General features: G+C 41.4%; 1 protein-coding gene across 2 annotated transcripts in view; it reads right to left on the bottom strand.

The window, feature by feature from the left end:
* Positions 1–10,671, bottom strand: part of RANBP3L (RAN binding protein 3 like) — a 57,189-nt gene extending 46,518 nt beyond the window's left edge. Inside the window, exon 1 of one of the 2 annotated variants that reach the window (XM_017344682.4) lies at positions 10,104–10,671. In XM_017344682.4, the coding sequence (XP_017200171.1) occupies positions 10,104–10,194 (91 nt within the window). In that variant the 5' untranslated portion in view covers positions 10,195–10,671. The remainder of the gene's footprint in view (positions 1–10,103) is intronic. The other variant, XM_017344681.4, reaches the window with a different exon arrangement.
* Between the last annotated feature and the right edge of the window lie 4,958 nt (positions 10,672–15,629).

Consider the following 15,629-nt stretch of genomic DNA (forward strand, 5'->3'; position numbering starts at 1 on the left):
TTATAAATAGAAAATTCCTCTCCTTCTTACGAATTCTGTTAGAACAAGATAAGATTTGGTGGCAGTTTACTAAGCATTCATTATAGATAGGTCTGAAGGGTGGTTTTCCCTCCCATGGGGACCCAAGCTTTAGGGAGATGCTCAGTTACTGAGCTGGAACTGGAATGGAAATTTCCTTGAATCTGATGAAGGAAAGACATCTGTAGCTTACAAGCAATTAGTTCTTTCTGGACCTGAAACCCACCCTGTGGTGCTCTAGTAGGGGCTTGCTTCAAACTCTCTTCCTTATCACTGATGCTTGAGTGTTAAAGACAGGTCCCTTCTTCTCAGTTCCGATTTTAACCTGTTTCCTCCTTCTGGCTCAACTCACAGGTGCATGTTTTACCTTTCTCTGATGTTGTTTTCATTAGGCTCAAAAGAGCTTCAGACTATCAGCCCTTGTAAAAATCCAGATCTCATTCTATGACCTTTGGCTTGTTTCTTGCTGTCCAGCAAGGGTGAGGTATCTGATCATTGGGTAGAAGGAGTGCAGTTTCTTACTGAATTACAGGTATTTATTGCATTTTAAATCCTGACTTTTAAATATTTTTCTAGATTTGCCCACAGATGTCATTAAAAGTAACTCAGGTGTGAAACTTACTTTGCCTAAATGTTGATTGAAATTTCAAGTCACGTTAATGATTTAATGTTATAGTTGAGCCAACACTTGTAATAGAGTACTCAGTTTTACATTAAAAAATAAATTATAACAATGACTATTATTTAGTTTCTCCATAATTTGACATTTTATATACTGCTCATTTTGTCAAAAACCCAAACCTCTTACCAGTTTAGTTGTAAAATTGGTACAGTGCTATCTTCTACACCTAATGCAGTGTAAGAGAGATGGACTGTGCATTATTTAGACTTAAGCAGAAACTATCAGTCTGATGAGAAAGCCACTTGCTCTGAGTTAATAGATTTGCACTGGTAACATCTTTATTTTTTACCTTGTTTCTTTTAGAGTCATTTATTTCTTTTTGGAAGACAGATGGCTAGTAATTCATACTACAATGCACTGGTGATTTAACAACAACTTATTTTAAACAACTGAACCACAGATGGATTCAGCCAATTTGGTCTGCCACAGTTCACAGCTGCTTAGCTGACTATTTTGTGCCAGCCTAAGAGGTAGTGAACATGAGTTTATGCAAGTCTCTGGGGTCAGAGTTCTTGGGTTAGGAGCTTGGCTCAAGAACTCTGAGGCCTCAACATTACCTACATCCAGGGACTTTTGTAAAGTAATGTGCAAGTATATGAAAAGTACATAAAACAGTGGCATACAATGAAAACTTCATGAATGTGATTTGTAAGTGACATGTTAGTATTATGATACAGTCTAGGTTATAAATGTAATTTTTTTGTTCTCAAAGAGTTTTGCACACCATAGCTGAAGAGACAACATCAGTATGAATGAAATATTTATGAGAAAATCACAGGACATTTGTTTTGAAAGGTGTTTTATAGGTCCCCTGAGGAACTTATCATCTATGGTATCTAAAATGTGCTAAGAAGATGGCCTTCCATAACACAGAACATCAGTAAGCGTGAGAATACATGCTGTTACTGTGTGAGGCAGCACACTGGTGTATGGGCTATCTGTGGACCAGGATATTGGCCCTTCTTCATCCTGTGAAGTCAACCTCCTGACTTTACCTCAAACTGCTATACTCATTTTTATCATTTTTAAATGTATGTACCAATGTAAAATATGTGGGGACACACTGTTGCTTGTTATGACAACTGTAATCAGCTTCAGAAGAAAACAACTAAGAAAGCATGATTTATATGTGAATGTTAGATTAAATCACACCACTTTAGGAGAATTCACAGGCCAGGGGTGATTGCCAGCAACCAGAAAATCACATCTCAAAGACTTCCCATTACAGATTCATCATTTTTCCACCTCAATTAAAAACAGATATTGTGAGAATTAGCATAATCAACTTTAGAGATGAATTTTCCTTTAATTTTAATTCTTTTATTTGAAAGACACAAAGATATTTCCCTATCTTCTTGTTCACTTTCCAAAAGACTGCAACAGCTGGATTTGGGCCAGGCTAAAGCCAGGAGCCAGAAACTCAATCCATGTTTTCCTCATGGGTGGCAGAGATGCAACCACTCAAGTCATCATCCACACATTAGCACATCCTGCACATTAGCAGGAAGCTGGAATCAGAAACACAGCTGGTACTCAAACCCAACCACTCCACATTTCACCCAAGAAGGGTCTTACCCACCGTGTCTGATATTTGCCCCATAGAAATGAATTCTGGGGTAAGCTTTTTGCAGACATTCATTTCTCTTGGGAAAATACCAAAGAATGGGGCTGCTGGATCACAGAGAACAGGTCAAGGTTTAACTCTAATAGAAACTGCCCAACCATTTTCCAAAGTGGTTATGAATGAGCAGCCACAGTAATGAATAAGTTCTGATTGTTCCACATCCTCCCCAAACATATTATCAGTGTTTTAAATTTTAGCCATTTCAGTAGATGTGAAGTGATAACTTCCAATGATTTTTTTTGCATTTTCCAAATGACTAATGATATTAAGCAACTTTTGATGTGTTTATTTGCCATTTGTACTCATCCGTATTCTTTTTGGGGTGTCTGCTAGGTCATTTGCCTATCTTTTAAGCAAATTGTCTTCTAACTGTCTACATAGTCTTGTTGCAAGTCCTAGTCTTCAAATATTTGTACCTAGTCTTCTTTTTCCTTATTGGTATCTTTTTTTTAGAGACATTTTTAAGGTTGATATTCTAATTTATCTTTTTTTTTTAGTGGTTAGTATTCTTTGTTTTTGTCTAAAATACTGCCTAGTCTAATGGTGAAGATACTTTCCTGTATTTTCTTCTAGAAATTTCATTTGTCTAACTTTTGTACTTCTGTCACATTCCATCTTAATTCTTTTTAAAGATTTATTTATTTATTTGAAAGTCAGAGTTACACAGAGAGAGAAGGAGAGGCAGAGAGAGAGAGGTCTTCCATCCACTGATTCACTCCCCAATTGGCCATGATGGCCGGAACTATGCCGATCAGAAGCCAGGAGCCAGGAGCTTCTCCCAGGTCTCCCACGTGGGTTCAGGAGCCCAAGGACTTGGGCCATCTCCCAAGTGGAGCAGCCGGGACTCAAACCGGCACTCATATGGGATGCCGGCACTGCAGGCGGTGGCTTTACCCGCTACACCACAGTGCTGCCCCTCATACTAATGTTTGTGTGAAGTAGGTACTGAGATTCATTATTATGTTTGCCCATTTGTTTCAGGTTTATTATAAAAAAGACTGTCCTTGACCTCTTTGAATTATCTTTACCAAAAACCAGTTGACACTGTAGGACTATATCAATTTCTGGGCTCTCTGTTCTGTTTTAGTAATAACTGTTCTATCCTTACACTAATATTATACTATCTGTGATTATCATAGCTTGAAACCAAAAAGTGTAAGACATCAGCTTTGTTCTTTGATAATATTGAGTTATTCTAAGCCCTTTTCATTTTCTTATAAATTTTAAATCAGCTTATCAATTTCAAAAGAAAAAAAAGTCTGTTGGAATTTTTACTGGGATGGCCCTGACTCTATATCAATTTCGGGAGGATGGATGTCTTAATTCATGAGTTTGGTATGTATATCTTCTTATAGCTCAGACTTCTTTAGCCTCTCCCTGCAAAGTCTGTTTTAATTGTGTGGGTCTTACATGTATTTTGCTACATTAATCTATAAGTGTTTCCTTTTTCAGATGAATAAAAGAGTGCTCCAAAGTTTTTAGCTTTTTTTTTTTGCTAATATATAGAAATATATTTTGTTGCTTTTTTTGTATCTTGATTTTATATCCTGTGATCTCAGTAAGTGCATTTATTAGTTGCAGTATTTTTGTTTGGTAGAATCCTTAGGATTTTCCTACATAGACTCTCAATAATGTATGAATAAAAACTGCCTAACTGGGGTGAGTGTTCTGGTGCACAGGTTAAGCTGCCACTTGGGATGCCTGTACCCCATATCAGATTGCCAGTCAGTCCCACCATTCCACTTCCAATTCACCTTCCTGTTAACGCATCCTGGGAGGCAGCAGATGATGGCTCAAGTGCTTGGACCACCCATGTGGAAGACCCAGATGGAGTCCAGAACCCCATAGCAAAAGTGTGAATAAGTAATGCGTTTTCTGCTGCCATTGCTTGCACAGCACTTCAAAAACTGTTTCCTATACTTTGTTATGCTAATGAGGTGGCCTACATTGGGCCCCTACATAGTTTCAAGGGAAAAGCTGGCCACACCAAAAAGAGCAAGTGTGTTATGAGAAGTTGGAACTCTCACCCCATCCTCTCACCTTCCTGGTAGGGAAGAAGGACTGGAGATTGAGTTCAATCACAGGACTGATGTTTTAATCAATCATGTGTATGTAGTGAAACCCCTTATACAGCCTCTGGACACTGTGCTCATTGGAGCTTCCTGGCTGCTGAATACATCAACTGAGAGGGTTGTGCATCCTGACTCCTTGGAGACAGAAATTCCATGTTCCTTATCCTCTTGAAACTTCCCTATGTATATCCTCATCTCCTTTCTAATAAAATGTAATTGTTTCCTTTCTAATCAAATGGTCATTTTAAGGACAACGCTTTCTTGAATTCTGTGAGTTGTACTAGTGAATTATCAAATACAAGAGGCTTATGGGATTCCTTGGATTTGTAGTTGTCCTGGTAAATATGCAAATTGCTTGCAGACACCTGAAAGTTTTGGCTGATCTGTAAAATGGGCCCGTCCTTAACTTGTGGGGTCTTCACTATCTCTGGGTAGTATCAGAATTGAATTGAATCATGGGGTACCCAGAGAATTGGTGAGAGGGGTCAACTGCTACCTGTGACACCAGCATCCCATATAGCGCCAGTTCAAATCCCAGCTGCTCCAATTCCAATCCAGCTCCCTGCTAATGTACCTGGGAAAATAGAAGATGGCCCAAGTGCTTGGACCCCTGCCACCCATGTAGGAGATCCACATGGAGTTCTAGGCTCCTGGCTTTGGCCTGGCCCCACCCTATCCATTGCAGCCATTTAAGGAATATATCAGTGGATGGAAGATCTGTTTCTGTCCACCTCTCTCTGTAATTCTGCCTTTCAAATAATAAATTAATCTTTGAGAAAAAAACACATAAGAATATCAGGAGGAATCCTAAGGTATCTTGGGTATCTATAGAGAAGTTACTCTAATGTGGATCAATGAAAAAAATTAAATGTTATAACATGAGAAATCACAGATTTTAAGAAACAGATATGTGTGTGTGTATGTGTGTATAATAGAAAGTACGTTAAAAGCAATCCTGTATGACCTTGAGAAAGTCATTTGACCTTGAGAAGTCCTAGTTTCTACATCTTTTAAAAATGAGAACAGAGTGGGCACTTGGCCTAGAAGTTAAAACACTGAGGGGGACACCCACAATCCTTATCAGAGTGCCTTAGTTTGAGTTGCAACTCAGTTCCTGATCCCAGCTTCTTGCTACTGTGCATCCTGAAAGGCACCAGCTGACAGCTTCAGGAGCGGGGTTCCTGCCATCCATGTGGGGAACCTGGATTGAGTTCCTGGCTGTTGGCTTTCATCTGGCCCAGTTCCAGCTGTTGAGGGCATTTGCAGAGTGAACTAGTGAATGGGAGCTTGCCCACTGCCCACCTCTCTTTCCCCCTCCTTCCTTCTCTCATTCTCTCTGCCTTTCAAACAAATAAAATTTAAAATAATAATTAATAAGGCTTATAATACCTACCTGTAATGGTTATGTGTCTCCTTGGCTGTGCCACAGTACCCAGATATTTGGTCAACATTGTGAATGTTTCTGTTAGGTTGTTTTTGTATAAGATTTACCTTTTAACTGGTAGACTGTGAATCAAGTGCTCTCCACAGTGTGAGTGGGCCTCACCCAATCAGCTGAAAGCCTGAGCCCCAGAGCAACAAGAAATGGACTTGAATGGCTCATTGCTGGTGTCTTCAGCCCTCTGGCCTACACAGCAGACTTTGGACCTATCACTCTCATAATTGTGTGAGTCAGTTCCTTCAAATAAATCTTTCTCTATTCAAACACAAATATGCATATAATTGAACTTCATTACATATATGTATTTGATTAAGTCATTCACACATGCAGACATACCATAGTGGTTGTTTCTCAGGAGAATTCTGGTATGCTACTTCAGCTGGTTGTTGTGAAAATTAAATGAGATAATATATGTGAAAACATCTGTAAATTTTTAAGCATTATTAAACATAAAAATAGCTGTCTGCCTAGTTCATATAAGGAGTTTTGCTAATGCCTTATAGACCTATATAAATTAATATTTACAAATTGGTCACAGAGGATCTACAAGGTAGTAACAAGTAGGCCAGAGAATTTTCTGGGCCTCTGTTCTGGACTGACATGGCATCAAAGTATACACGTGGCATGCAAAGTATAAACTGCCCTTGGACAGGAAACCATGGCTTAGTTGACTTAGTCCAATTCACACAGAGCATTCGGTCCAATACTTTGCACACAGTGGTAGTCCAGTTGATTGCTGAATGATAGATGATTTTAATCTATATGATCACCACAAAAAGTACGATTTTATGAATGATTAAGTGGGAAGAGTTAAATACGTAGGAGTTAGCATAAAGCATTCTGGAATGGAATATGGAGGGTTAGAAAATATGCATGTGCTAAAGCTGACCATATCTTCAGAGGGAGCAAGTATCCACCAATCACAGTCCATACACTAAATATGAGAACTGGACAATTAGTCTGACTAGGAGAAGTCCAGAACCACTCACCCAGGTTGCTTCAGTGAATAAATCCACAGTCAGACCTCATTCTCTAAAACCAGTGGCATTGCTTCCTTATACTTTTGCTGAACTTTGCATAGTAGTAAGGTGTAAATATAGCTTGGAAAAGAAACCAAGGTCCCTGCACTGAATGCGTATTTTTAAACTCCAGGACTGGAGTAAATTTAAACTTTTAAATTCCAGTAACTGGAATGCTATTTAACAGCATAGCAAATACAACACAGTCTCATTTGTCAGCTCAAATCTCCAGATGATACTTCTTGTTTTGTCAGTGGCCAGTCTGCAGTGCATTAGCATGCTTTAAAACTCCATGGATTGCGGTTTATGTGGACAGATATTCTGAGATATGGTTGTGAAAAAATGTGGCTGCTTTCAAAACATTCTAGGCAAAAAGTTTCAGTCTGAGAAAGAAGACCAGACTCTTAGTCTTGTTGGTATTTTAGGAAGTATGTCATCATAATGATATTTATAGGCTTCTACGGATATTGCCAGTAAGGGAGAGACCATCAAGATAGCCTGCCTTAAATTAAAACTACAGTGAGATATTATTTTCTACTCACAAAATTGGGAAAGAAATTTTAAAAATAATGCTCAATTTTACTGAAACATATCCTTGCACTGCCTACTGGAGGGTCATTTGTTCAGAAAGACTTTTTAAAAGATGCATAATTTTGGGGCCGGCACCATGGCACAGTAGGTTAATCCTCCGCCTGCAGCGCTGGCATCCCATAAGGGCACCGGTTTTAGTCCCAGCTGCTCCTCTTCTAGTCCAGCTCTCTGCTGTGGCCTGGAAAAGCAGTAGATGGCCCAAGTCCTTGGGCCCTTGCACCCACATGGGAGACTGTCGCTCCCCCTCTTCGTGGAGGAACGACACAGGACCCTGCGCTGTTCTTTTGTCTGCTCGGCCCTCCCCGGGTTTGCTGCTGGTTCTTCCCGGGTTGGCTACCGTCCCTTCCACCTCCGTGGAAGGGCGGTTCCCCCTAGCCACTTTCCCCACTTCCGCGGGGGAGCGGCACACCGCCAGCCGGCTCTCTCGGGGGCTGCACAGGTGTTCCTTCAGATAGATGTTCCCCTTAGATGTTCCTGGTGCATGTTGTCTCTCTCCTCCTTTATAGTCCTTTTCCACCAATCCCATCTCTGCTACCCACACGCCGAGTACGCTGCTCTCCTCCAATCAGGAGCAGGTCCTACAGTTTATTGGTTGAACTGGAGGCAGCTGTGTAGAAGCTGTTTTTACTCCTCTCCCAGCGCCATATTGTGGGAGAGCAGATGCATAGAATAAGTCTTAATTCCAGTAACTTAGTCTAGTCCGAGTTGCTCCCCACAGGAGACCAGGAGGAAGCTCCTGGCTCCTGGCTTTGGATCAGCGCAGCTCTGGCCATTGCAGCCAACTGGGGAGTGAACCAAGGGACGGAAGACCTTTCTCTCTCCCTCTCCCTCTCACTGTCTGTAACTCTACCTTTCAAATAAATAAATAAAATTTTTTTAAAAAAAGATGCATAATCCTTTGCCCCTGCAATTCTTTCTCTTAAGAATTTATTTTGAGAAACTATTTCTGCACATACACGAAGTTCTATTCACTAGCTACTTCTAATAATGAAAAATTAGAAATATGTCATCTGTGCAACATAGGAAATCACTTAAGGAAATCTTGCTGTGAAGGAGAAGTATACAACCTTTAAAAATACAGTTGTAGAATATATGGAAATGTGTTCATCATGTTGTTAAACTAAAAAGCAGTTTTTAAAACACTATGTACAGAATAAACCTATTTTTATTTAAAGTGAAGTAAAAGAGTCATCAACACATGTGCATGGAAGAAAAGCCTGGAAGATATACATTAAAAGGTTAGTAACAACTGTATATAGGTGGTGAGTTTTGTTTTTGTCTTTGTTACCTCTTTTTTGCTCCCTTCACCAGATTTTCTATAATAAATATTACATCAGTAATTGGTGGTATATGTGTGTTGGTGGTGAGATACCTTTAAATGTGTTAAACAAAATGAACAGCAAACAAAAATCCTACAATAAGCTAGAATTGCCAGGTAATAGAGGCACAAGAACTTTTTACAGGGCTAGGCCTAAACCCTGGCACATTCCAGGACTTTACTTTCTTAGGCAATTGATTCAAAATTATTTGAGCCCTGATGGTACAGCATGCTCTAACAGGCTGTTTTCATTTAACATGAAGTATTTTGTGCTCATGCTGTACCACGCTTTGTATAGCATGAAGTCACTTCATACAGCTCTGGGAGCTCATACAGGAAGGCAGCATGACACATTCATACATATGTAAGGACACAGAAGTCACTATGGAAATGGGAAAAGATGTCATTTAGCCATCACGCTTCCTGCCACTGACATCTGAAACTCTTCCTCTAGAAAAATAAAGAAGAGCTTATAACCTAGATTCATAATAAACAGATCCATGCTAGATGGTAGAGGAGATACTAGAAATGTATAGTAATTCCCTGACCTAATAGAGTTGGGGGGAGATTACATTATCCATGGGAGCACCCAGCCGTTCCCACGATGGGGACTTTGCTGTCCCTGACAGCGTGGATCAGAGGGATCATCTTGTCTACTCATGTTAACCAGCTGCCACTGATGCAGCTGGCAATGTAGTAGATTTGAAAGTTTTACAAGACTATAGTGAGAATGGCTGGTAGGTCAGCCTGAATGAATGCCCGGTAAGCAAAGTGTGGCACTTTCCCCTGTGGCACTTTTCTTCGGCTGTTCCTGGACCACAAAAGGGAAACAGCCAACAATATATTTTATTTTCTCATAGATGAATGAGCCAGAGATCTAGACAAAATTAGGGTTAAACAAAGTCCAGATATACACCACTAATTCACAAGAACTAAGCTAAAGGCTAAAGTAAAGCTGCTCTCAGTTGAATTTTCCCTGCAGCTGATTCAATCATTTCTAGATGGGTGTTTCAAATGACACAAAATGTACCATCATCTAAAGTACTGACAGAGGTTTAAGAAGTTTAAGCATGTAAGTTTCAGGGTGACAGCTCCAAGGCATATATATTCTTGGTAGTCAACTGAGTGTTGACAGTCCTTTAAAAATCAATGGTGAGTCCAAGTTAATCATTTCTTGTGTATCACTGTTAGGTCTGTTTTCAGAGCTGAAAAATGGAAGACTACAAAGCATTTTGCAACTAGCACCTCCCCAGGTACTTTGCCAGCCCACTATTCTTCCGGGAATGCTAATGGACAGAAAGTGACAAAACACACCCCTCACTATCGCAAAGGACTCACCTTGCTGTGGCTGGTCCTCCTGCAGCTTCTGCTTACACGTGCGCAAACTGCAGAACAGGCGGCAGCTGGCTGTTGTTTGCGTAGTCGACATGGTACTAGCAGTGCGGCTGTGGTGTCAGGATCACCGGGGCATTTCCTTCCCTGGGCCAATCACCTAAAATGATCTTCACAAAACACCGAGCAGCACACAGGTACTTGCAGATCCTGTTCCTGTGTGGAAAGCATTTACCCTCTAATAAACGTCCATATTTTCCCTACTCATGACTCTTGAAATAAATATTTACCAGTGTTTCTTCTACATTTAAAATGTCAATTCATTTGGCTACAAACATCACTTAATTTCTCTTTAAAGCAAACTGAAACTTGCCTCCTTAAAAATTCAAGTCCTACAGAGTAGCTGTTTCTAACAGATTACAGTTTTGGCAATTTTGACTCCTTCTGCTGACATGAAATCCAATGCCTCCAGTATTTAGAGAGGATTGCTAACATAATGCATACACAAGGTGGGGGAATGTCGTGCTGATTTAAATCAACCGCTTTCTAAGTCTGCTCTGAGTTACCCTCGGTGACAGCTGGAAGTGTACAGTTCTTAAAGGAGGCTGGAAGGAGGAGGGGCCAAGAGGACTAGGCTGATTAGCATAAAGAAGCAGGCAAGAAATGGCATTGGAGTTGCTTTGAATAACAGTGACCAAAGCAGGGATTCTAAAGGTAGACTGCAGCTGCAGTAATTAAATATCTGACCTCTGCACCTCTGTTTGTAATTAAAACACAAACTGAGAGCTGGGGTTTGACCTGCATGGATTCTCACTTGTCCACATGAATTCTAAAAGGTACAGCTGGAACTGGTCATGAGCTCATGGAAATGTACTGCTGGGACTTTGGATTTCTGTAAACACCTCCGAGTCTTCAGGAGGGAGCAGTTACAGGGCAGCCTCCCTGCCAATACAACTATTTGGAGCCCTGGAAGAAAAATAAACAGACAAAAAATTATCTTTCCAGAGACCTATTTCTGTTTCCCACTTGGGTTCTCTCTTGCTTTTTTGGAACATAAGAAAAGGCTATTTCTATCACTTTTCCTGCTTGCTATTTCTTTTTTTAATTTTTTAAAATTTATTTATTTATTTATATATTTTTTATTTGAAAGTTACAGAGAGAGAAGGAGAGGCAAAGAGAGAAAGAGGTCTTCCATCCACTGGTTCACTCCCCAGCTGGCTGCAATGGGTGGAGCTATGCCCATCTGAAGCCAGGAGTCTGCAGGTTCTTCCAGGTCTCCCATGCGGATACAGGGCCGCAAGGACTTGGGCCATCTTTTACTGCTTTCCCAAGCCATAGCAGAGAGCTGGATTGGAAGTGGAGCAGCTGGGACTTGAACCAGCGCCCATATGGGATGCTTGCATCAGAGGTGACGGCTTTACCTGCCATGCCACATTGCCAGCTCCATGTATCTGACTTTTCTGGGAAGTCCCCTGGAAGCCTCCATTTTTCTTACTCAGGCAAGGATGTGGAGCTGGGGAGAAACAAGAGGAAGTGGTGAAGTCAGTTGGTCACTGCTAATGCATCTGGGAAAGCAGCAGATGATGACCCAAGTCTTTGGGCCCCTTCACCCATGTGGCAAAAGAAGCTCCTGGCTCCTGGCTTCAACCTGGCCCAGCTCTGGCCGTTGAGGCCATTTGGGGAGTGAACCAGGCTAAAACACCAGGCTGTCTTGCCATGGTGTTCCCACTAATGCACTGTGCAAATTTGAGCCAGGTACTGGACACCTCTGGATTTCTGTCTTCATTTATCAAATGTAACAAATGCTTGGAAAGTGATGCACAAAAAGCATTCCATACACATTCTGTGCATATAAAGGTTGGGGAAAGGAAGGAGTATCCCATTTTGTCTTTGGCTGGAACCTGGGGAGAAAGATTTAAAACTAAAAATTTGAGTAGAATTTGGAGATATATTTGAAAATATGGACAACCAATTCTTAAATTTAGCTAAGCATGGTAATCACTCTGGGAACATCAGGAATGTTGGAGATTCCTGGAGCCCCAACTGCCATGGTCTGAGGTCTGGGATGAGGTCTAGAATATATATATATATATATATATATATATATATATATATATAGACAGGCAGAGTTAGACAGGCAGGAAGGTCTTCCTTCTGTTGGTTCACCCCCCAGATGGTTGCTACGGCCGGCGCGCTGCGCTGATCCGAAGCCAGGAGCCAGGTGCTTCTTCCTGGTCTACCATGCGGGTACAGGGCCCAAGGACTTAGGCCATCTTCCACTGCCTTTCCAGGCCACAGCAGAGAGCTGGAATGGAAGAGGAGCAACCGGGACAGAATCCGGCGCCCCAACTGGGACTAGAACCCGGAGTGCTGGCGCCGCAGGCGGAGGATTAGCCTAGTGAGCCACAGCACCGGCCGTCTAGAATATATTTTTAAAATCCTCTTTTTCAGATAAACAGCATAACTTGCTTGAACAGAGTTGGTTTGCTCCGCTGTTTCTCTCATTATAGCTTTCCTGAGGACTACAGAAATCAAAGCACTCCTTAAACATGGTACTTTCAGTTGGCACAATGTAAAGGGCTAGGATGATAGTGGATAATACCTGTAGTTCCTCTTTTGTGTGTCACTGAGGCAGTGCTGGACCTCAGTGGCCCTGTGTTTGATCACTTAAGTCAAGGTGACTCCTGGGCTCTCACACTGTGTATTGAGTTATACTGCTGCTCTTGTGGGAATCTTTTGTTCAATCTGCACGTTTGCACAGGAAATAGTGAAACCAATATGTTACAGAGGCAAGTAAAGTGACATCTGATGAATCAGTCATAGTGCACTGTGTGGCTGTTGTGCTTTCTCTTTATTCCCCCAGTTACTTTGCAGAAGCATAAAGTTAGTTCACAATGGGCCTACTGCATTTTATTCTTTGCTTGTAATAAAAGCAAAAAGTAGGGATGTAGTCAAGAAAATAACAACCTTTAGTATTTTTGCTTACAAATTGATTGTAATTGAATTTTTTAAAGTTTGTTTATATACTTTTTAAAATTTATTTTTATGTATTTGAAAGATCAGGGAGCATAGTGGCATAGGAGTTAAGCTGCTACCTGCAGTGTGGGCATCTCATATGGGTGTTGGTTCAATTCCCAGCTGTTCCACTTCTGATCTAGCTCCCTGCTAATGCATCTGGGAAAGCAGCAGATGATGACCCAAGTCTTTGGGCCCCTTCACCCATGTGGCAAAAGAAGCTCCTGGCTCCTGGCTTCAGCCTGGCCCAGCTCTGGTCGTTGAGGCCATTTGGGGAGAGAACCAGCAGGTGGAAGATCAATCTCTCTGTCTCTCCCTCTCTCCCTGTAACTCTAACTTTCAAATTAAAAAAAAAAATTTTTTTTTAAAGAAAGAGCAACAGAGAAAGAAGGGAGAGACAGAGGCAGAGGCAAAGAGATATCTCACGTGCTGATTCAGTCCCCAGATGTCCACAACACCTGGGGCTGAGTCAGGCCAAAATCAGGAACCAGGAGTGAGGAACACAACTGGAGTCTCTTACATGGATTACAGAAACCCAAGTACTTGAGCAATTATCCTCTGCCTCCCGGAGTGCGTGCACATTAAAAGGAGTTGAGTCAGAAGCAGAGCAGGGATTCAAACCTAGGTACCCTGATATGGTATACAAGCTTCCAGGCAGTGTCTTAACTACTGTGCTCAATGCTTGCCCCTAAAAATGAATTTGAGGGGCCGGTGCTGTGGCGCAGAGGGTTAACGCCCTAGTCTGAAGCGCCGGCATCCCATATAGGCGCCGGTTCGAGATCTGGCTGCTCTGCTTCCAATCCAGCTCTCTGCTGTGGCTTGGGAAAGCAGTAGAAGATGGCCTAACTCCTTGGGCCCCTGCACCCGCATGGGAGCCCCAGAAGAAGCTCCTGGCTCCTGGCTTCGGATCGGCGCAGCTCCGGCCATTGCGGCCATCTGAAAAGTGAACCATCGGTTGGAAGACCTTTCTCTCTCTCTCTGCCTCTCCTCTCTATGTGTAACTCTGACTTTCAAATAAATAAGTAAATCTTTAAAAAAATTTGAATTCCATAAAAGTCAAGCTTCTCCCTTTATCAACTCTCTGAGACTCCCTACAAAAGAATACCACCATGGCTGGCACTGTGGCATAGGTTAAGCCTCCACCTGCAGTGCCAGCATCGCACATGGACACTGATTCAGGTCCCAGGTGCTGCACTTCTAGCTCCCTGCTAATGATCCTGGGAAAGCAGTGGAGGGTGACCCAAGTGCTTGGATCTTTGTACCCATGTGGGAGACCTGCAAGAAGCTTCTGGCTCCTGGTTTCAGCCTGGCCCAGTCTTGGCCGTAGCAGCCATTTGAGGAGTGAACCAGTGGATGAAAGATCAATTCTCTCTCTCTCTCTCTCTCTCTCTCTCTCCACTTTCTCTCTCTCCCTTTCTCTCTCTTTCTCTCACTCCCACCCTCCCCCCGTTTCTCTCTGTATCTCTGCCTTTCAAATAAATAAATAAATCTTTTGAAAAAAAAAAAAAAAGAATGCCACTTGTTTCCTTAGTTTGGATTTTTCTTTTTCTGCTATTTTCTTCTCTGTTTCACTTATGTTTTTATACTCCCAGAAGAGTAGAGTGAGTGCACGGCCCTGCACCCCATGGGAGACCAGGATAAGTACCTGGCCCCTGCCATCGGATCAGCGTGGTACGCCGGTCGCAGCGGCCAGCCATGGTGGCCATTGGAGGGTGAACCAACGGCAAAGGAAGACCTTTCTCTCTGTCTCTCTCTCTCTCACTGTCCACTCTGCCTGTCAAAAAAAATTTTAAAAAAAAGAGAAAAAAATCAGTCTTTATCAGTTGAGGATGGATACTGGAAAAATTTGTTAGAATTCATAACTCAGCAAGCATAGCTCTTGGTTGAATAACCTAAATAGTATTATCTTTATAAATTTTTTTTCAAAGTTGAACCATATTTTAAAAATAGGAACACATAGTTCACAAGAGAGTTGATGATTTAATTAGTAACCTGCCTTGTTTAAAAAGTATTTAAGATGTCTATAAGCATTATCTATTCTCTGAAGTTCTTTGGATTGCATTGAATGACAGATGTTATATAAATAAAAAGCAATAGCTTTGTATTCATCACTTTCATCCTCAAAGGATAGGATAAAAGACCCTTACAAGAATGTAAACCTGAAAATTATGAGCCCTGTGCTGAGCCTCACTATGGTCTATAGAATTATTAAATGGACATTGGAATGGAAGGTTAATGAACTTAGATTTTCTGTTGATTTGAAATAACGAATCCTCTGGCCTTTGTATCAGCCAATATTAGATTTTTTCCCCCAGATCACTCCTTAATACCTGTACCAAAGACACTGAGGATGAAAATGTTCAATTTCAAGATCTCATATTGGCTTATGTTACATTTATAACATAGAAACCTGTAAAAGTGGGCTTTTGTAGCTGTCCAAAGGTGTGCTACTATTCTAAGTATATTGGGTTTGTCAGGCAGCAGAGTTGATTGAATTCCTATAATTGCCATTTATAA

This window comes from Oryctolagus cuniculus, chromosome 14, assembly GCF_051225735.1.
Source record: "Oryctolagus cuniculus isolate XC-2025 breed Fujian yellow rabbit chromosome 14, ASM5122573v1, whole genome shotgun sequence".
Lineage (NCBI taxonomy): Eukaryota > Metazoa > Chordata > Mammalia > Lagomorpha > Leporidae > Oryctolagus > Oryctolagus cuniculus.